General features: G+C 38.3%; 2 protein-coding genes across 2 annotated transcripts; both read right to left on the reverse strand.

Annotated features, from left to right (window-relative positions):
* Positions 1–44: 44 nt before the first annotated feature.
* LOC139962761 (baculoviral IAP repeat-containing protein 2-like) lies at positions 45–6,448 on the reverse strand. The gene is made up of 2 exons (XM_071963072.1): positions 5,126–6,448; positions 45–3,827 (listed from the first exon to the last, which is right to left on the reverse strand). Exons 1-2 carry the CDS (start codon positions 5,931–5,933, stop codon positions 3,673–3,675), a joined length of 963 nt encoding a protein of 320 aa, XP_071819173.1. The 5' UTR covers positions 5,934–6,448; the 3' UTR covers positions 45–3,672.
* A 6,923-nt stretch (positions 6,449–13,371) lies between these two features.
* On the reverse strand, positions 13,372–21,666 carry LOC139962998 (uncharacterized). Its single transcript, XM_071963443.1, has 3 exons — positions 21,385–21,666; positions 16,177–19,416; positions 13,372–14,931 (listed from the first exon to the last, which is right to left on the reverse strand). The coding sequence occupies exon 3, from the start codon at positions 14,901–14,903 to the stop codon at positions 13,989–13,991; it is 915 nt and encodes a 304-aa protein (XP_071819544.1). The 5' UTR covers positions 14,904–14,931; positions 16,177–19,416; positions 21,385–21,666; the 3' UTR covers positions 13,372–13,988.
* Between the last annotated feature and the right edge of the window lie 804 nt (positions 21,667–22,470).

A 22,470-nucleotide genomic window follows, 5' to 3' on the forward strand; every position in this document is an offset into this window, starting at 1 on the left:
ATATATTCTGCATTGAAACAATAATGACACCGAAATGGAGCATCTATATATGCACATATATTCAATTTTCAATTTCAATTTACAAGATAAATACAAGATAACATTACAGTAGGAAGGTTAACATAATTATGATGGACACTATAGAAAAACAGCAAGACAGAAATTATTTTTTATTTATTGCGTCAATGGATATATAAGACCAGGTGCGTATCCAGGGGGGGGCGTTGGGGGCGCGCGCCCCCCGGGTAAGGAAAAGAGGAGAGAAAAAAAGAGAAGAAAAAAGGGAAAAGGAGGGGGGAAAAAAGAAAAGGAGGAGAGGAAGGAAGGGAAAAGAAAAAGAAAAAAGAGAGAAAAAGGAAAAAAGGAGGGAGTAGAAGATAGCCAAGACCTCGGGAAGAGAAAGAGGAACAGTCATAGTTAAAGCGCTGATCCCTATAATATACACAGGGTAGCCAGTGACAGATCAAGGATTACGGAGGGGGTGTGCGCCTCACCCTACCCCTTACACCGACAACTCCATTTTTGACGTTTCCATTTTTCCTCTCTCACTAATGTATCTATATAAATACTATATATGGTCTATCATAACGCGTGTGTGTGTATGGACGCCTTAAACAATTGTACAATTGTGCTATATGGAACCAACTGTGGCTGGTCTTGAACTCGACCGAGTCGTCGGGGTACATGACGCATTTCGGGAAGGGGGCGACCGCCCCCCCCCCCCGAGCAAATTTTCTTTATGACATCGCTAGTAATTTCAAAATAGACAATGCTTAGATGCAACTTACAAGGCCTGGGAAGTGTCATTTCCAGCGATCTGGGAGGCATTTTCGGCCAAAAATTTTCTTGGACGCTTCGCGCCAACTCATGGTGGCGCTTCGCTTAGATAGTTTGCCTACAGGCTTCGCCCCTCCCTTGGCAATTACTCGCTACACGCCTGTTCGAATTTGTAAAGCAAAGAGCAGATATAGCATCATATCAGTGAGCATTGAAATGCATGTTCCACGATGAACAGCCTCAAAAACTGTCTATGTGTGTAGTTAAAGGCGTAGGAGCCCAATTGGATTTGGGGGCTGTAATGACTTGCCCGAAAAAAAAGCCAACATTTTTCGCCAATATCATATAAGCAAGCATCGGTCATTACAGTGCATGGCATCGTGTACCGCACGGTCCGTCAAAGTTGCACAGTATACCGCTGGATGCTATGTAAACAACCAAATGTCTTATGTAGATGGAGAAAAATCATACAGATCCATTTGTCAAAACTCTCTTTTACAGTAGTAATGTCGGCCAAGCTTAGAACTTTATTTTAATTACCAAGGAGATCATTTTTAAGCTATTCATTGCTATTTATTTTTCTTTCAGTAGGTGTCCGAAAAAGATGGGGAAAAATTTGGTTGCGGGGGGGGGGGGGGGGCTGCAGCCACCGCCTCCTACGGGACCTACGCCTATGTGTGTAGTGTTCGGTTTCGATATACCTGATATCGGAAATATCTGCTATTTTTCTGTTCCTTCAACCAAGTTTTATAATAGCCATTATAAGAGGTTGCAATATTTCTACACCAATAAATTAACTGTGTCGGAATTTTCCAAAATTTCCTCACCAACATTCTTCATCATACTTTCCTCTACTCGTGCAACTTTGACCTGTCTGTTAGGGGTTCAAGGAGGTTTTTCTATATTGCTTGTACATAGATTGAATTTTGTGCAACATTATGGGTATGTTTTCAAGTGATTTTATTCACGAGAAATGTGAATTTTCAAATTCTCAACAAATAATGGGCTTAAAACCTTGAAAAGTGGGGCTTTCGGATATTGTGGGCCGTGACGTAGAATCACCTACAAAAGCAATGATCCAGAGGACATGCAATGAGGTCGAACATGATGTGTGACTGGTGACAATCTTCAAAAAGGTTATGGATGGAAAAAACTTTTGGGAAATACTTGGTTCTCAGGCAAAAGTGTACATCTGGTTACATCATTTTCAAGCCCGAGAAGTGCTATTTCCGGTGATCTGGGGGCTATCAAAACCAGAAATTTTCTTTTACGCTGCGCGCCAACCGATGGTGGCGCTCCGCTTAGATAGTAATTCGCGCCCCCCGGGTTAGAAAATCCTGGATACGCGCCTGAAGACGATAACTTATGTGAATCACATGTGCATTATGTAATATACAATATTTGTTGTTAATTAAAAAAATTGTATCGCGAATTGTTTGTTTGTTTGTTTATTACCCCAGGATATTGATCGCATCAGGAAGAGACTTAGGCTATTTCACATAACCATTGTGCTCAACTCTGATATTTCATCATTTAGAAGTTAAAATCTTAACTTTCGGAATATGAAGGCATACTAACGCCATATCAACTAACTAAATGTTCACATTGCGAATCCGAGGATAGTATGTTTTGAAGTTTGTGAGAAATCTGTCCATACATACAAGCATGCCTGCACGCACTCACACACAAACATATACGCATTCATACACACATACATACATACAGTACACGCATACATACACACATATATACAGCGCAAAAGAAAGTTTGAAAGTTCAAACAATGCCATCAAGGATCCATTTCACCTCCCTGCCCTTCCCAATCAGCCCCGCCCTTCCCAATCACCCCCGCACTCCCACACCATTAAAGTATATACATGCATAGCTGGTGAAAGGACCGTCTGGAATATCGATGACAAAATGGTAAAAGCAAAATAAAATATAACTGTTAGCAAACTAAGAATAGTACATTATAGACAGCACTGGATACAACGTGTATAGCATTGATACAACGTGATACAGCGTGATAGCACAGTGCATAGCACTAGATACAACAGGCAGACATCAATTATTTCATCGTGTCTGTTTTAAAGCTTGAATGAAACAAGAACCGAAATATTGCTTATACTGGATCGGTGCTTAACATCGAATACGTCATCGCCATCCGCAAAATGATAACAAAATCATCCACTTTGGTAAACAAACAAAATATCCTATAACACTCGAAAGTAAGATCATGTAGGTAAAAACAGACCTCCGTGGTAAGAGCATGGAGCTATATAGCTCCATGGGAAGAGCAATATTTATTGTCTTTGTTAAGTACAAATGAGATCATCAGGGTTTCCCTAACTTTATCTCTCCCCCCCCTCCCCAGGAACCCCCTGTGGATGTCAGAGTTGCCCACGAACCCCCAACTTTTCGAGACACGATCTGAGTCATTATTATACTATATAATACGCATAACAGTGCTTCGTAAAAGATCAAGTTCATAGTGTAATATTGTAATGGATAAAGAAACAAGTGATGAACAAATATTTATTTTGGAAACCTCAAGATCAGATCAGTGCTTTATTTTCACGTCAACCTGTCATGCGTACACCAACTTCACCAAAATCATGCGGCCTGTGTCTGTTCCATAATGCAGCTATTTATCACATGCACGGTACGGTATACTACTATGGCAACATATGCGTATGGAACGCGAAAAGAGCCTGGTCGATAGGTTACAACTTAAATGGTGTGATATATCAGATTTTAGTTCAACAAAAAGTACTCTAGTTTTGACTTTAATAAACGTCTCACGAACCCCCTGGGATGGACTCACGCACCCCCTGTGCGTTCATCCACCCAAGTTAGGGAATCCCTGATTTAGTTCATAACTATTAAGTTATTGATTCTAGTCTTCTGTTGATGGTTTGGTGACTCTTCTTTCAAATTTCAACCAATGACATTCTGGTGACCAGGCAGCGTGCTCTTCCCAAGGATCGTCCGTCTCCTCCCAACCCAGCAGACGACATCCACAACAGAAACATGTGACCATATCATCTTTATCTGCAAACATGACCAAAAACAAACATGGTTAAAAACCTTAAGAAACATCACAATTATTGTCATACATTACATTCAAGAACACTGTACTATCTACATACTAGCTAAGTGCATCATGGAGTCTGTTTTTACCTCCATGAATGCATGGAGCATACATCATATAGCATTACTTCATATTGTGTCAAGACATGGTAAACTTGTGTGTCTACTGGTCAAGCATGTTACATTTGTTTGCTTCCAATGGTCAGAAATGCCTTGCCACTCGCCGAGATTTTACACGACCTGTAAAACTGAGCTAATATGAAAGGTTCACAAACTCCGCTAGGATATACTGCTTATTTGAAAGAATTTGGTATGTTTAATATATTTACATTTGTGCTAACTTCGGATGACCGTTAAGATACTAATATCACATTTCTTCTGGCATTATTATTATTATTATTCCACATGCACCTTTGTTATTTAACGCGAAAGAAAATCCATAAACGCGTATATACCAAAGCTATGTTAGATTATCGGATCGTATAAAATGATTGCTTAACAAGTTGTTGGAAATGTCCTGCATTCTTATGGCAAAACATAGGAGAAAAATCAATACAAACTTAACAGTACATCCGATCGGATACAACCCCTAACAAGTCCCGGTCTCACTCATGGGGCCTGGGAGGGCGGGGGGGGGGTGGGGGAGTTGGAGGGGTAATCGTTATAGTCGTGTTTTAAACCTTCAGTCAGGGAAGGATAGGAAATGGGCCGAGACGTTAATGGACTCATTCATATGCATTGAAGTCGCATCTCAAGCTGATTTTTATCATTTGTTCATACCAAGTGGTATATGTTGATACTCAAATCAATGATGATGAAAAAATATCAGAAAGTACCAATTTTTTCAAATTGTATTAAATACTACTTTATTAAGACCCTTAACTTGATGAAAACATCTAAAAACGTGCTCAGTTGGAGCACATATAAATAAATATATAAATATATTTATATGTGCTCCAACTGACATATATATATATATATATATATATATATATATATATATATATATATATATATATATATATATATATATATATATATATATATATATATATATATACATACATACATACAAGCTGCAGCCTTAAACTAAATGAACAGTTAGCTCAGTGAATTTATTTGTATGTATGTATGTATGTATGTTTCTTTCTTTCTTTCTTTCTTTCTTTCTGTCGGAACAGTTATAGGGGCATGGGATGATGGGAACATTTGGATAATGCACTATATATGCTGTGTATACAGTCATGATATATACTAACCATTCGCAAAGAATCCAGCTTCGGCCAGATTTGTGGGGCGTTGTGGGTGAGCTTTAGGCCAATTTTGATATGTTGATAATCGTCCTTCTTGTGTAAAATATTCGGGGTATTTACTCTGAGATATAATAACTGCCAGTCGCTTTTGTCGGGTGCTCATGGGTTCATTGTTTGTTGTTTTACCTTTTACGAATGGGCATGAAGGGGACAAGAGCCTGTGTTTATCAGATGGACGCTCTCCAGTCCTCCATTGATTCTTTATTTCCACAAAACACGCAAAACATTTAACCACACCTTCTCGGCAACAGAACAATCCACCCGCTGCTAGTTCGTAAGGGTTAACCTCGCTGGATAGAGGCCATTTTTGAAACGTTTGTAAACGATTAAATTCACTACGATACGTTAATTCGTCTGCCGAAAACATTTTCACTTTGGATTTGTTATTAGAGCAATCACTGCCTCTCTCCGCCAAAATTCTTGTCTGTTTACTTTCTTTAGTAGGCCCACTCCTTATTGGACTATGTTTCGATATTTCAGTTTTTGCAATAGGACCACTGTCCATTGCAGTAAGTGGAATATTTCGATTATCTTTGCCAAGAACGAATCGACAATGTGGATATTCAGTCTTATGTCTTCTCTTTGGGCTATCGTTACTGCGCCAATCTCGTATTATGCCACCACAACTAAAACAACGTACAGAATCTCCCTCGCCTTCGTAATATAATCCAGCATTCGCGAAACGTTGAATGGATATTAGGAAAGAAGTACTAAAAGATACAAACGATTCCAGTCGATTTATTTCCAAATTCATTTTATTTTTCCACTTTGAACAACTGCTTTGATCTTAAATGTTAATTGTTACTTAGTTTTGTTTTTTTATTTCTCTCTTTTAATTGTCTAATGTTTCCTTATTATTTGATTCCATATCTCTGATGAACGGATTGTCAGATCTACTGGAACTTTGTTGTCTCCGTCGATAAAGCAAATCAAATAAATTCAATTTTTTTTCTTCTTGCTCTGCACTATCAGTAATTCCTCCTCGAGAATATTTGAAGCTTTAGTTACTTCCCTTTTTGCAGTTCATGAACTAATAACAAAATATATCCGTCTTCAAGTTCCTCTTTTTGGGTACAGACACCGTAACGTTTAGGCTTTTTCTACAATAAATGGTGTTTCCCCGATATAACTTCATCTAATGGCTTGCGATATGTTTTCTTATGACTGTCTCCGTGGCTATAGTATATCTTGCTGCGACACACAAAATGTATACGGATAGTGTACAGGCTACGTGTACCAGTGGGTTGTGACTTGATTATATCAGTAACGCGCATGACGGATGCTGTCGGCATGTAATCAAATGATTGCGACACAAAGGGAATTTCCCATGATTGCACAAACGACGCTGAGGTTAGTTCCAAGGTGTTTCGACAACAGAGAAGTTGACCTGTGACGTACTTCCGTTTTCAAGAGCCCTCTCTAGTATTCCTATTGCAATGGCGGGGGAGACTGCACTTGTGTAAGTAAAGCGGTTAGGCCGTTCTGCGAAAATATGTACACTGTATGGGTGAATGTGAAATTGTTTCAGGAAAAACACATAAACATTTCCTGTGTTTTGTACTTGTTTTTATTCGGGGGGGGGGGCGGTTGTTTATTTTCCGGGTCAATTTAAATTAGGCTGGAATGAAAGTGTTCACCATTTGCTCTCAGACTTCGAACAGGGAAGTGTTAAATCTAGGAGTAAACAGTACAGTATATTAGTTATTACCAAGTAGCACAAGAGCCGGTGAATATAACCGCCCATGCAATCACTGAAGCTGTATGCCTTATTATGGAGTATGAAACGGTGCAATCACTAAACCACCCGACGGGCCACATGTACAGTTTTAGCGCCCATTGCGTTTTCATCTTGATATCTAGGGTAGCCTACATTCTTTACGCTGGCGTCTGGCGCACCAAAAATATTATTTAAGCGACCACTCCAATTAATGTTTAAGTTATCTCCCCATACCCACCCATTAAACTTGGACTGCTCAAACGGAATCCTATCCTCGACAAAAACAAAGTCTGCCAGGGTCGTGCCATATTAAGGCCATATGTAGAAGTGCAAAGTACCAAGATTTGTCAGTCAGCCAATCTCAAGCCATGGTTTGGCATTTGGAGAAAAAGTGGACATTCCTTTGAGGGCCCATTGATGCTGCTGCACTGAGGCTATGTTGCTCCTTTCGAACTTTTCTGAGAGTTTTCTCATTCGGTTGAAGATTGAGGTGAAGGATAGGTTGCCTTATATGCCTCCATAGTCACGTGTCTAAGCTAATTCAGCATTGTGACAATGCCATATATCATTACAATGTTATGTATATGTCTATATAGATTAGTTGAAACACGTCAAGATTTGGTATATTCCGTATACGGTATCATATATCATACCACCAATTGTCAACAATACGGCATGCCATACGTTTCAAAAATGTCCAAAACAATATAAGCATGTCCAAAATAATATAAGCATGTCCAAATTTATATAAACATGTCGAAACTAGTATGAGTATGTCCAAAAATAATAAGAGCATGTCCAAAATAATATGAGAGTGTCGAAAGACTATATGAGCATGTCCAACATATTAAAAGAATGTCGAAAAATAATACAAGAGGGACAAATGTAACTGCCTAATTCAATTTTGTATTGAACATTTTGGCGTTTTAAGTTACGCCATATGTTGCAAAATATCCAAAAAAATATAAGCATGTCCAAACTTATATGAGCATGTCCAAATTTATATAGACATGTCAAAACTATATGAGCATGTCCAAAATAATACGCGCATGTCCAAACACACATAAGTATGTCAAAATATAATATGAGCACGCCCAAAATTATATGAGAGTGTCGAATAATAATATAAAAGTCTCGAGTGTAACTGCTAACTTCAACTTTGTTATGAACATTTTGGCGTTTAAAGTCACGCCAAATGTTTCAAATATCGAACTTTTATATTGGTATGTCGAAAAAAATTAGCTTACAATACCTTCTTTAGAGGTAATTTGTATCAACTGACACAATGGTTATCATTATGACAATGTATTATTGAAACATTCTTCTGTTTTTGTGACGCAAATAATTCAAAATATGTAAAAACAAGACCATCACCTAACATTTTTCCTTCTTACATCCCTACGTAATGTGAGTGGTTTCGCCCTGCCTAGAGGTGCTGAGATTATTCATATATTGTTGCGAAGGCAAAGAAGTTCACGTGCGAAAGTACGTACAACATGCACAAGCGCTAACAACGTACAGTAGTTATCACACATGCGTACGTTGACTGTGAAAATGAACTACTATACTGTGTTACTTTTTTAACGGAAAATTGTGACACTTAATTACGGTTACCAGGCGAAGTCGGACACTAGCCCAGAATTAAAAAAAAATAAGCCTAGGTTAGGGGTATTCAACGTTTAATCTTCACTCTCACCTTTTAACTAAATTTCAAGATGGAAACGTGGGAAGAACTCGCCAACTACATATTATTGATTAAACCGCGTGGAATGTTGGTCACAGTGGTTCTTCGTATTAAACTCACTGATAGTTACAGCACCTTGGGGCCAGGTTGATCACTCGCGCTACGAAACAACTCAACTAATATTTCCTCGAAAATAAAATCGTTCTTGATCGAAATATCATTAAAATATTAACACACACACTAATACGGTAATGGATGAACTGTATATCGTCTTAAGTTACGCTGGATATGGTGTTTTTGTTTTCAGCATACCAAAATAAAAAGTTTGATATTTGGAACATATGGCGTAAAATTCAAACGCCTGACTGTTCATTACTAAGTTGAATCGAGCAGTTACGCTCGAGACTTTTGTATTATTTTTCGACACTTTTTTATATTTTGGACATGCTCATATAGTCTTTCGACACTCTTATATTATTTTGGACATGCTCTCATTATTTTTGGACATACTCATATTGGTTTCGACATGTTTATATAAATTTGGACATGCTTATATTTTTTTGGATATTTTGCAACAGATGGCGTGAATTCAGATGCCAAAATGTTCACTAAAAAGTTGAAGTTAGCAGTTACATTCGACATGTTCATATAATTTTTCGACACTCTCATATTATTTTGGGCATGATCATATTATTTTTGGACATACTTATATTAGTTTCGATATGTTTATATAAATTTGGACATGCTTATATTTTTTTGGACATGCTTATATTTTTTTGGACATGCTTATATTTTTTTGGACATGCTTATATAGTTTTGGACATTTTTGATACATTTGGCATTCCGTACAACAAACCTTTGACAACGAACCATTGGTTTGAGAACAAATATTGGCATTCAGTGAAAGAACCAGCTGACACTAGTTCTTAGCGACAATACTATAATAAGAAAGGTATTGAGGTTCGAGTTATATAGCTAAATCATTATTCTATTCAAACATATTTCCGGTGGTAGTCGATGTGACCCTTTTACGGGGAAGAAAAACTTTCCACAGTGTTAGTTTAGAACCCAATATCAATTTCCTGTCCCTAACCCCCGAGATATGATTCATTGAACGTAACATATTTTGATATAGCTAAAAAAAAACACCTAAATGTCACTTCCATGTATGGAGTGGATCACAGTATAGGCAGGTCTATGATGTCATAACGGCAATTGCTATTTTTTCTTTGCCTGACTAATATAACTTTCTTGTAAATTGAATTTGATCTAACCGCATCTGTAGAAACGGGGTTTTTGTTCTTTGCCAGCTGGTCTGTGCATGATCGAGTTAAATATTATTGAGACTAAAACAAAGATATTTTTGCAGATGCATTGCCGTGATGACATCACACACCCTGTTTTTTTTTTTGGCTAGATGAATTCTTAAAATCCCACCAAATTTGAAAAATTCTGCATATCTTCGCCATGTAAAGAAGAAAATGGTTTGAGGGTTGCGGTTTTCAAGTAAGAACGCAGAAAATTTCCAGAAAATTATATATATATATATATATATATTATATATATATATGTTGGATGCCTATAGAGTATAGGAATGTCACCAAAACAGAACTTCCTTACCGGTTTCGAACCTCTGGACATACAATCAGCGTCCATGGCCATAACCTATAGTGGTTAGGGTGTCCACATATAAAGCGGTAGGCCCGGTTCGAATCCCAGTGGAGGCTGGAAGTTTTTTCACTGTTCTTGATTTTCCAACTCATTACGATTATCATTTATATATATATATATATATATATATATATATATATATATATATATACATGGGCGGGATTACGGGGGGGGCAAGAGGGGGCATTTGCCCCCCCCCCCTCCACTTTTCCCCAGCCTCCTTAGTTCTTTTTTTTTGTCGTTTTTGCAGACAAATGTGAACAACCCTAATTGAAATTATTCCCCCACAACAGCTCTATCAAATAGGCCTATTTGATTCGAATCTAAGTCGAATTTGTGTTTAACATAGTAGCATGAAGCATGCAGAATAACTGGAGCTGGAGTTAGCACATGGCTCGCAGCACAGGTTATGAATCCTGGAGCTAACAAACTAGCGATTCAATTCTGCATGTGATGAATCCGCGGAATGTGCTACAGTGCTAGCTTCAGGAATTGATTTTCAACGTTGCTGCTCTACTGAATGCGTTGAATTACTAAATCCAGAGAAACGATTTACGAAAGCCAGATTTGCATATTGGGTATATCAATAATTAAATTCAATATACTGACACATGACACCCCCCCCCCCGTGTCATTCAACAATATGCAGTGGCAATGCCGATGTAATTTCTTTACTGCTCGAAATCCTGGAATGATGCATGCAAATCGAATAATGTAAATTACAAATTGGCACTAACACAGTAACACATTAAATCCATTGTTACAGTATACAGCACTTGGCAGTTTCGGTAGGGCCGATAAAATAATGTGTGGCTTTGAGTTCCGTTTTTCCGTTTTTTTGATCGGTCCAATGCACAATATACTAATAATTTTTAGGGGAAAGAATTGTCTAGATGCGATTTATTGTTACCAGAGGTGTCATATTTGCTGATCTAGGATTTCCTTTTTGCTTAATTTTCGACGCTCCTTGCCAACCGATGATGGCGCTCCGCTTAGATAGTGACGTATAACAAAAGTTGTACATCACCATCTGACCATATGTTATACTATCAATCCTCTTCAAATTTTTAAACGATAATTAACTATCTAGATACAATTGCAGACATGAGATCCATATTTCAAGGATGGGTACATGCAGCTTAGAGCACTCGGGAAGTGCCGTTTCCGGCCATCTGGAGGGTTTGTAAAGCTGAAAAAATTCTTCTACGCTCCGCGCCAACCGATGGTGGCGCTCCGCTTAGATAGTCTTGATGGCAGGTTTCCCCCCCCCCCACCCCCCCACTTTCACAAATCAAATCCCGTATATATATATATATATATATATACACACATATTTATAACTGGGACACAATCTGTGGCCCCATGCGAGGCTCTTAAAACTATATTAATATGGTAGGGGAATCCTTTAATGTCGGAGCAATATTTTATATTCAGCCATATGTGAACTGCAACTGAATGACTAAATTTGGTTTGCTCACATGGCTTTATGTCGGAATATTGTTGCAGTACGCCCTCGGTTGCGATACGGGGCGATATTCAAGAATGGAAGTTTATAGCGCGTTAAACTGATATCACGAAGCGAAAAACGTCTTGGTCAAGACTAGTACAATCAGGGAGAAGTTCTTTTAGTTCCCATATAAGGTATTATTTTCTTTAAAGTCATGGGGTGGCATACTCCTATCAGAGTCTATATCAATCCGCCCGAGTGTTCTCCGTCATGGTGCCTAAAAGCAGCAGGGAAACATCTTGTTTTTGATATGCTACTAATCAGGATCTATGTTTTGTTGCGGCTTGCTAGTTGAATAGCATGAATGGAAGTACATGCGGTGCAAAAATTGGGTTAACTGAGGTACCTTCAGACCCCTTAATAATAAGCAGCGATCGAAAATTGTTAACTATACTGTGTAAAATAGTTTGTTTATAAGTTACGAAAACTTCAGGCTCTCATAGCACAAACATAATCTGCATGCATGGTCATGATACGGAACATTGATAGTGTCATGAACGGCCAACTTGTCAGCTATCTAATGGTAGGCAGCGTTTAGCTGGGGAGAACTTCTATCTAGACTGAGAGACCACATTACTTTTATGATTTAAAGTGTATACGTCAATGGGGATTTTATAGGCGTATGCTATATGCATGGGTGTACGTTGCGGCCAGCCAGTGGCGGAGCTAGGGGTATTGGTCAGGGGGCGAGAATGGTCTGTAGGGGCGCTTTCGACACCATCTAAGCGGAGCGCCACCACAGGTTGGCGCGGAGCGTACACAATTTTTTTGAGTAAAGATACTCCCTAGATCGCCGGAAATAACCCTTCCCGGGCCTTGCTAATTTGCAGATAAACGAAGAATAAATAGGTGTCATCGCCATTTGTGACAACTCGGAAGTTTATATGGGTGTTGAAAGTTAGGGTTAAGACCGCCGTTAGAGCATTTTGCCAAAAGATTACACCAACAAAATGTGAAAAATGTCAATAGGAAGATGAAAGCGCAATAAAAAAAAGTCAATAATCGCGAATAAGTAAAAAGTGGTAAAAAGCTGAAAAGGGCGCCAGCAGTCCATTTGAGTCCGCCAGGGAGGGGGGGGCATCCGCCCCCCTGACTGTATGGACGCTCCGCCACTGCGACCAGCGGATTAGATGTTAAAATTACAATAGGTTCGAAAATCAATTTCTTAACGACCCATGCGGTTTGGTATATGATGATATGCTTAACAAATAACATTGTCGTAATCACGCGGTCATAATATTCCGGGAGTGAAATTTATATCAGAACAGATCATTCCGTTGGTTTTCGTACCCAGACTCTTTTAGAGTGAATTTTTCTTCCAACATATGATTTTGAATTGACCTCTTGACCTGTTGGCTATTGTCAGTTCATTTCAGAGGTGACTTGGTCATAGGTGGATCCATGAACTTCAAGGAGGATCTGGACCCCGAGCCTCCTCTTTTGATATATATTTGGCATTTTTATTTTGCTGATACAGTGTACGTAGTGGAAAACTTGGCACTGTAAATTCGCGTGTGCGAATTTCGTCTTATTTTTTAACATTATTGGATTATTTATTTGATACTATATGCCATTAACCCAGAAAATTAAGAAACACAAATTAGTGCAAGTAATGTTTAGGTATTTATTCCGAAGTCAAGTTTCACAATACACTAAAGTTCTGGAACGCTCCTTTAAGGCTAAAGACCCTAGGCTACGGATAAGGAGATGATGACGTCAGCTAATCGATGAAAGTCTTAGCAGTGTATACTTAATATTAACCCTTTATTGGATATTATTGAACAACCGTTGTCCTATATAGGCAAATTTGTAATAGAGTTTCTATTTTTTCCCTCTTATGTTTTGTGTTGCATCTGAGAAATTGATCTACAATGGTACGGTACAGTTAATGTATTAGACTAAATAATCCAGTCGTTTTAAATGATAAGACAAGTTTGATGTTTTAAATGAACATTTCTCAAAAATTAAATATGCAGTATTAGAAAAAACAGCCTGGACTGATTGCAGTGTTTTTTTTAACTTTCTGCAAAATAAATGTTCTGCCTGAAGTCAACATTCAACATGTATTCCCGACAATATATAAAGGTGATCCGCCAAGAACATTGTGTAGCCTCATATATGTGATGTATTAGCCTAACTTGTGCTCTAAAGTGTAGGCTACACCCACCCTCTATCACGATTCAGGAATCGCAGAACTGATACCGGCGTACCTGCAGTGTGGACACTCGTTTCATTCCTCGTGCTGTATTCGCGCCTTTCTAACTGATTCACGACAGCCGTGGTCCTTAAATTTTAACAATATGTATGCCGAAGGCTCCTTCCGGATCCTCGCCGGTGTAACATCTCTTTCATCGGTTACCGTCTTCGTACTCGATGCCACGATATCCCGGTCATAATGTGGTCGACACACATTGCGACCAATATCACTTCTCTGCACTGCCATTGGGTGCGACTCAAAACGATCAGTAAGTGCACGACTTGTAGAGAAGCCAGTTTCGAAATATTCATGATTGATACCGGTTTCCATCAGGTTTGATTCAGTTCTACTTAATCGCAGTTTCAAGTTTCCCTTGACCGTGTGAGAACTACTATCTAATTGTATATCACTGTGCTGTGGAAGTTCTGGGTGACTTATCGTCTGACACGAAGAACCACTTTTGCAGACTATAAATGGATGTTGTCGTGGTTCTTCGTTGGGTCTATGGTCCAGCAGTTCTATGCCTAAACCACGTGTGGATTCCTTATCGACTTGTCTCACCCTTCTTAGTTTTTGTCTACGATTCGATGGATTTTGCGGTTTATTTATTGCCTTTTCTTTATCGTTTTTTCGCCGCGGATTTGATCTACCTTTTCTTTCCACTTGCTTCAATTTCCTTTCCAGTCTTTCTCTATCTGTTTCCTTTTCCACTCTGATTCCCTGGACAACGTTTCTGCTACATTCACCTCTGCAATGTTGTTTACCAGGGAGTGCGGGGAGAGGGCGGTCGTTTCTGGGTTTTTTTCCAAGTTCGATACTAACACGAAATTTTAGTTTCTCTTTTGCTTTTCGTAGGCATAAAATACATCCATAGATGAGCGAACCAATCATGAGAACAAATATCAAAGCAGCAGGCAGTAAGAATATTAACGGAACTCTCCCAGCCATTAGCCTTTGAACAACAACAGAGTTTGACCTGAAATTGAAGGAAACACGAATGAAAAGAAATTCAGTTATGTCGGTTATGCCATCAATGTATCAGCATATAGTTGCATGCTATATACTGCAGAATGAATTCGACTGTATACAGAATAATCTCTTAAATCACTGTATGGACACACCGAGTAAACGGATAACTATTTTGACTTGTTGGCCCAGCATACACCTCACTTCTCGGGTCTATGTAACCATGTATAAATAATGACCGACTGTAGCATATGAAGAATGGTCACTGCGACATGACAACATGGCCACATCCCGTAGAAATGGTTTATTATGAATAATTAACATACTAGTCCAGGTGACTGCCTACATCCAGTAAGCCTCCTCCTCGGGTCCATGTTACTATGCACAATGCATGTGTTACCAGACTGCTAAGAGTCCCTTATGTTAATACAGTGTACATGCCAGTAGATGTACGGTTAATTCTTAATACCTTTTACACGTAGTCCATGTAGCTAGTATACTAAACATGCCTTACTCCGGCTTATGCAAACTATGGTATATTTCCGTGAAAAGCAAGAGTAATTATTTCCCAAACTGGACCGGTATGAATACAAGGCTCTGCACATGATCAGTACAGGTACCGTACTTATATCGTAAAATGCTATAGCATCTATGTCAGATTTCTGAATAAAAAAAGAAAAAGAAACAACGGCGACGAGTATGTTTAGGCCCACAAAATCCATCAGTGTGATTAAGAGTAGATAGTCATCTATCCTATAGATTAAAAGCTTGAGATTTATATATAACAATATCTCGTCCCCTTATAATATTAGAGACATTTATCAAGCGTGAGATATATGTAGTGGTATTGTATACTTAGTAGCACCAGGCGCGTAGCCAGGAATTTGCCAAGGGAGGGGCGAAAATGTAGGGGGCAAACTATCAGAGCCGTAGATACGGCATTGCAAACTATCTAAGCGTAGCGCCACCATAAGTTGGCGCGAAGCGTGCAAGAAAATGTTGGCTCATGCATAATGCCTCCCAGGTCGCTCGAAATGGCACTTCCCAGGCCTTGTAAGTTGCATCTTAGGATTTTCTCTTTTGAAATTACTAGCGATATCATAAAAACATTTAAAAAAATATATATATATATGCTCACGGGGGGGGGGGGGGCGCGGCTGCCCCTTCGCCCCCCCCCTTGGCTACGCGCCTGAGTAGCATCCGAGTCCCACTAGCATGGTATACATAAGAATGGGTGAAACGAAGGTGTACTTACCATATAACCACTTGCAGACACCTGAATCGTATATGCGATTTTCCGTTTAGAAGTTATAGACGTACAAAGAGACTGTTGAACTTCCTCACGTTATCGATAAAATCAATAAGAAAAAAATCCAATATCGTGCACAACAAATGCATGGGAGACCTGTATCACGGGAATACTTTGTGAAATGTATAGTTGACCGGAGGAAATACGAAGTTGTGTCAAAGAAATGACATTGCTTTGTTTCATTTTCACTTTCCTTTGTTTGCAATTTCCAATCTATATATAGTATGAGTACTCATTAAGAACACAGTAAACACAGAAACACTTTACTTCAATAACGCATATAATTCTCTATCTGATTTACATGTTTAGAAAAAAAGAACTTGTTTGAAACTATCCGGCAGAAACGGAAGAGGCAACATAGAAACAATTACACATAAACAACATTAAAATAATTTATTGCTAGAGTTATTACATGCCAAATAAGTGACTATGTTGAAGAAAATCTATAATAACAGGAAATAAACAGTTATTTCTGCCGCCTTTATCTCTTGTTTTGTCTTAAGGTTTTATAGCGATCCCTTACCAATGCCATCTATAGCTGAAAGTTATCAATAGGTCTCTCTCGCAGTTTTCTGCCTTCGTTAGGTTTTACACAAGATTATAAGAACAGTTGTATTTTTTAGATCCTCCTACAAGCAGGAACTCGCGAAGAAGCCTCATTGGCTTATCAAAGCCGCAAGCTGACCGAAATCAGTCTCTTAGATTCATATTTACCGTCCATGATTATGAATTGTCAATTGTCAACAACAACAACAGTCGTCAGTGTCAGAATTGGAATATTTCCACAAATATTGTCATTTGCTTTATCATTATGTTTTCTATTGTTTCTATTGTTATGTGCATCTGGTTAGTGAATCTGACCATGTTACAACTGTTAGCTCTCTGCTGGGTATTGGTTTGTGGTCACTCGACCGTGCACATTCCCTATAGTACAGTAAACAGTACTACAGCTAACATGCTAAATATTTGGGAGATTGTACTGCTGACTTACATATTAGAAATAGCATACCTAACATAATATGCTAACATATTGGAAATTGCAGCTTACATATTCTAATATATTACAAATCGTGCAGCTAACACGGAGAGCACAGCTAACATAGGAGGCTTGTGCGACCTCCAGAGTTGTATATAAGGACTGGTAGTTTAATCCCAGTATGCCATTCTGAACTGAGAATCTGAGCCTACCACTTGTCATTTGCCTATTGTAAATATGTTGTACAGAGCATTTGATATATACATATATATGCTACAGTGAATTAGATGAATAAATATATATGTAAACTGCAACTGGAGAATTTCCCCATTGAAGTCTCCAACTTCCAATAATATCCAGTAGACCGCAGGTTAACGTTACACTCTGCCATGAATAACGATGTGTAGGTATACAATCCCCCCCCCCCCACCCCCTTACCTCCTCAACGATCACAGGGCCAAATCACCTTTATAAAATAATATACATCAACAACTGTCCTACATAAGTCTTTTAGAATTGAATGTAGGCAACATTGCCCCTGTCCCTACAAAAATAAAAGCTGAAAACATAATTTTATGTTGAATGCGTCAATTGGCGATGCCATAAGCGATCTTGTTACTTGTGTCCACCGAAAACGCAGAAAGAATGATAAATAAATGCATCAAGTTTGCATATGAAACATTTAGAAGCATTTTCTCAACTCTTACCACTCAAAATTGTCCATATTGTATTAAACAGTAGAGAACTCGCTGATGGGGCTCTCCAATGTACCGAATGCTTTATCACATCGGTCCCATCTAATCATATGATGTATAATTTACCCTAACTTTAAGTTAATATTCTGCCATTTGCCATAAGGCTTATTTATTGGCGATTATATTGTAAAGATCTTTTGCCTATATGTTTTTGAGCCTCTCGACAAGTTTAGCAGTTGGCATGCCCCAATCCCGTCTTAAGGCGCGTCATTTATCCGCTCGCCTTTACCGTCGACTCAGAGGTACTGTTCGCAATGTAAATTCCCATAAAAACCGAACTGTTTTTCAAGTACTGTATAGTATATCCTGTGATCATAGACGGCCTCCACGATACTGTATTGAAACCGTTTGACATACACTGCATTTTACATTCTCCAATTCCTTCATTAAACGCGTCATTTATTCATTAGCCTTGTCTGCCTCCTGAAAACATTGGTTGCCTTTTCGGAACATTGCTTTAACACTCTCTCCTGTATATCATGTGAGCATCATAAACTGCCTTCGCGATGCACAGTTCGGGATGCTCTTCTATAGTTGTCATGCCTCAATTCCTTCTTTAAATGCGTCATTTATCCACTAGCCTGGTCCACATGCCCTGAGCGAGCGTTCGCCATGGGAAAGTCGTTTAAAACCGAAGTGTCTCTTCTGAATATCTTGTGATCATAGGCTGTTTCCGCGATGTCATATGCACCGGTTGAAACATTCGGAATTACTGGATCATCATCTAGAATCGTCAGATATGGTTCAGATTGAGATCGTAGGATGTCGTTTTCATCATTCCCGTCTGCTTTTGACAAAGGATCACAATTGGTTTTAGAAATGTTGGAACTTCTTTCTCTGTGTCGTCCTTCCGACTCAGATCGGCATCTAAAATTGGTAGATTTATTAGTTTCAACTTGAGCTATTCTATCTTTGTTTGAATCTCCCCTTTTCTCTTTATTGGTAGAATTTGTCTCTCGAGTGGGGACTGTATCTCCGTTCAAGTTCTTTAAATCTCCTTTCTTTTTCGAGTGTGTTTGCTTTCTGGAGTCCCTAGGTTCTTTTGCCTTGTCCCTTGTCTTGCGGCGTTCCGTCTTTCTACTAACCGTGTGTTTCTTACTACCCAACGTTCGCTTTCTGCTTAAATGCTTTTTCTTGCTTATATATCTCTTTCTACTCAAACTTCTAAATAGTCCATGAGCTCCAACTAACGAAGGATCTTCCAATGACTTCTTTGTTTTCTTACTGCCACTGGCAACTGTAGTTCCGTCTTCCCGGGGTATTGACGGTAGTGGCCGTACAGTGAAAGATTTACTCCTTATGCTTCTTTGAAATATCTTCTTTCGTAAGTTTGGCCGACTACAGACTAGACAGACGAATATGAAGATTAAAGATGAAATAAAGACCAGGACAACTGCTACAGAGATGCCAAAAACAGGCGATTCCATAATATATGGGCTATGGCGATGTGGCCGTCTGTATGTCAAAAGTGAAGATAGAAAAAAATAGACATCACTTTTTTTAATGATTAAAATATCACAGCTACCTATAAATCATTGACACTCATCGAAAGAACAATAAAAGTATATCGCCTTTGTCAAAAACAAAGTACGTCGAGCTGAATTCAAAAGAATAAATTCATAAAGGACTCGGTTTAACAAACTTATACTCAATGCATGGATGGGATCAATAGAGAAAGAACGTTCACCCAGGGTATATATATATATAGCACTGATATTGGAAAACGAAAGCCTTTCAAATATTAGACAGAACTTGGCTTGTATACATACAACAAATTAACTGTAGTATATATATGACACGGTATAAACGTACGTGGCGGAATGCCAACATCGAAGATACTTACAAAATATATTTTTTTGATATGATTGAATGTTTATATCGACTTTAAAGACCATTCCCGTATTGTGTGCAACTGCCCACCCCTCTTTTATTGCTACAAAAGATAAAAGGTTATAGAACGTAAAGTATACGGCGATGGAAAGAGATGGATTTCTTGACGAAAGACTCCCGCAATCTACACATCACAGAGTAGTAGGCACGCAAATATATACGTGTAATAATTTTATGTATTATGTCTTGTCAGCTAATATATCAAACATTGCCAAAACAAAAACTGTTGCGTTTCCCCTACCCCCACCCCCCCCCCCCATCATGCCCTTCCATTCCCTTCCTCCATATCGAACCTTTTTTTCCTGATTATTCGTCAGCAGAACGGCATTCATGACATGTTACGTCGCGAACAATTTATTTTGATGAACCTAAAAGTTTAATCAATACCTTAAAAGTTAAATTATTGATAGATATGCTTTCAGTACACACTTTAATCTTCGTTGCAACAGTTTATATGTAACTTTTAGATCCTATTAGAAATGATACTTCCGTGAAAGGTCTCATGTGAAATCAGTGTACAGCTCTATAGTACGCCCACATGCACCCACGCACGCAGACACTAGGAAAGAAAACCACGGGGGCTGGGCTATTATTGGGTTCTCAATACTTAAAAGGGCATCGCAAACTGGGTGAAACTTGAATCACCATTTGGGGTCGGTCGAAAATTCCCTCCCCCCCTCCCCAATCCTATCCGAATAGTTCTTAAAATGAGGTTGCCATTGATCGCATTAAGAAACCATTATTCTATATATATAGACTTTTTCACCACATGAAGGTTAAAGAGGACACCAATCCAACCATACTGTTTTGCTTAGATATGACAGAGATCATTGTGAACTTGAACAACTCTTCCAAACAACTCAGAAAAAAGTTTATAAGTCGTGTCTGGGAATGTGTGATGTCATATGTCATGTTGTAAATGTATGATGTCATAGTGCGATTAGGATACAAAAACCTAATATCAGCCTATATACACCAGGCATTTTACTACCATAATGAAGGTGCACAAGAGAGCATCAGTGAAAACAAGAAATGCCTGCCGTGAAAAAAAATACTAATTTATATTTTCATTGTTTATAGCCTACCTTGTTCTTTATATCGATAATATATTATTTCGATATATTTGTATAGTAATAATCAACTCAAATATTTTGCAGAATTATGCATAGAACATGTTCTACTATATACAAACTCATCTATGGTAGACTTGGACAATTAACTGACAAGTTTAGCAGGGGAAGTCTATATAGGCAAAAGTACTATGACAATATAACACCGATAGCATACATTATTCTATAGAGATATATTTAGTCCATGGCCTATGCGTTAATTTTATGCAGATTGTACCGATGAATCTACATATACATTTTTTTTAAAGAAATATTCGATCTATCAAGAGTTAACAGTTTACATGATTAAAGATGCAAAAATTTGTGTATGAACGTTGGTCTTTAACCTAAACACGGCATATGTCTATGACTGTATATATGCAAAATGTCGGTATAGGCTGTAAAGGCCTATACCTATTCTTACCTTATATCAATGTTATATCATGTACCATGGGCCTTTTCACCGATTACACTGTAGAAAAGATGCGATCATTAGTACGACATAGACTATATAGTATACTCAAACATAATATTTATCCTTTTCAAATCAAAAATGAAATAGAACAGAGATCATTTTCAAAACATTCAATGATCCAGAAAGTCAAGTATATAGCAAACAGTTATAAGCTAATGCGTTGTTTGTGCTTTGATATAGTCCTACGGCAAATAAAGTTGACCAAATAACAAAAGGGAGCCTCGAAAAAAATTCTTTCATCAATATTTAATTTTTACACAACGAGACAACGAAAGTGAAATTTACGTAAAAAAGGTTGTAATTTTTAATCATTGTCAACAAATTTAGACACATAACACGAAGTTTATTCTTATTAACATACAAATTATGAGGATTGGAAAGGCTAATTTGTCATTTTCGGCTTTTGTTGCATATATATAGTGTAGAGGGTATAGGGCGTTTTAACGTGCCGGGTTCGGCACATGATATTATACTAGTATTAGTTAGACATGCGTGAGTCTACGGTCATGATCACATAGCAACATTAAACAGGCCACCATAATTTCTTTCGATTCTGGGGACGCCAGTTTATGACAAACGAGGATGAATTATTGCATAATGTTTGTTTTAATCTCATAGAAGGAAATTCGTTTTTTTGAAGTTTCGACCTAACGATGCAGAAAATGTTGATATGAGAAGTGAAAGTCGGGGAGCAGTAAATGTAACACTTATCTTAAAGGCATTGAAGACTCGCCCCAAACCGCGTGCAGCCATCTGAAAAATGTTTACTTTCCGTTGCTTGTAAGTGACGTTTTTTCGTGTCTCTACAAATGCAGACAATACAGTAATAAAACGTGATACCTTGTTATCCTAGCTGGACCTGAGATGTCCATCGCTGTATAGTTTTTACACTGTGCTGTGGGTATTGGCCGCAGAGTGTATGTACTGACTGTACACTAGTGTCTAATTACCGATGGTAACAAGCCATGTGTGTGTATTTTCTGGGATCGATGGTGCCATGGTGGTGACTAACACTTCTGTTACACATCATTCGAT

Source organism: Apostichopus japonicus, chromosome 21 (genome assembly GCF_037975245.1).
Source record: "Apostichopus japonicus isolate 1M-3 chromosome 21, ASM3797524v1, whole genome shotgun sequence".
Taxonomy (NCBI): Eukaryota; Metazoa; Echinodermata; class Holothuroidea; order Aspidochirotida; family Stichopodidae; genus Apostichopus; species Apostichopus japonicus.

Coding starts and splice junctions, on each gene's coding strand:
- LOC139962761 (XM_071963072.1), bottom strand. CDS start 5,933: ATGAATTTGGAAATAAATCGACTGGAATCGTTTGTATCTTTTAGTACT. Junction 3,828..5,125: donor AGCTGGATTCTTTGCGAATG/GTTAGTATATAT, acceptor TCATGTTTGCAG/ATAAAGATGATATGGTCACA.
- LOC139962998 (XM_071963443.1), bottom strand. CDS start 14,903: ATGGCTGGGAGAGTTCCGTTAATATTCTTACTGCCTGCTGCTTTGATA.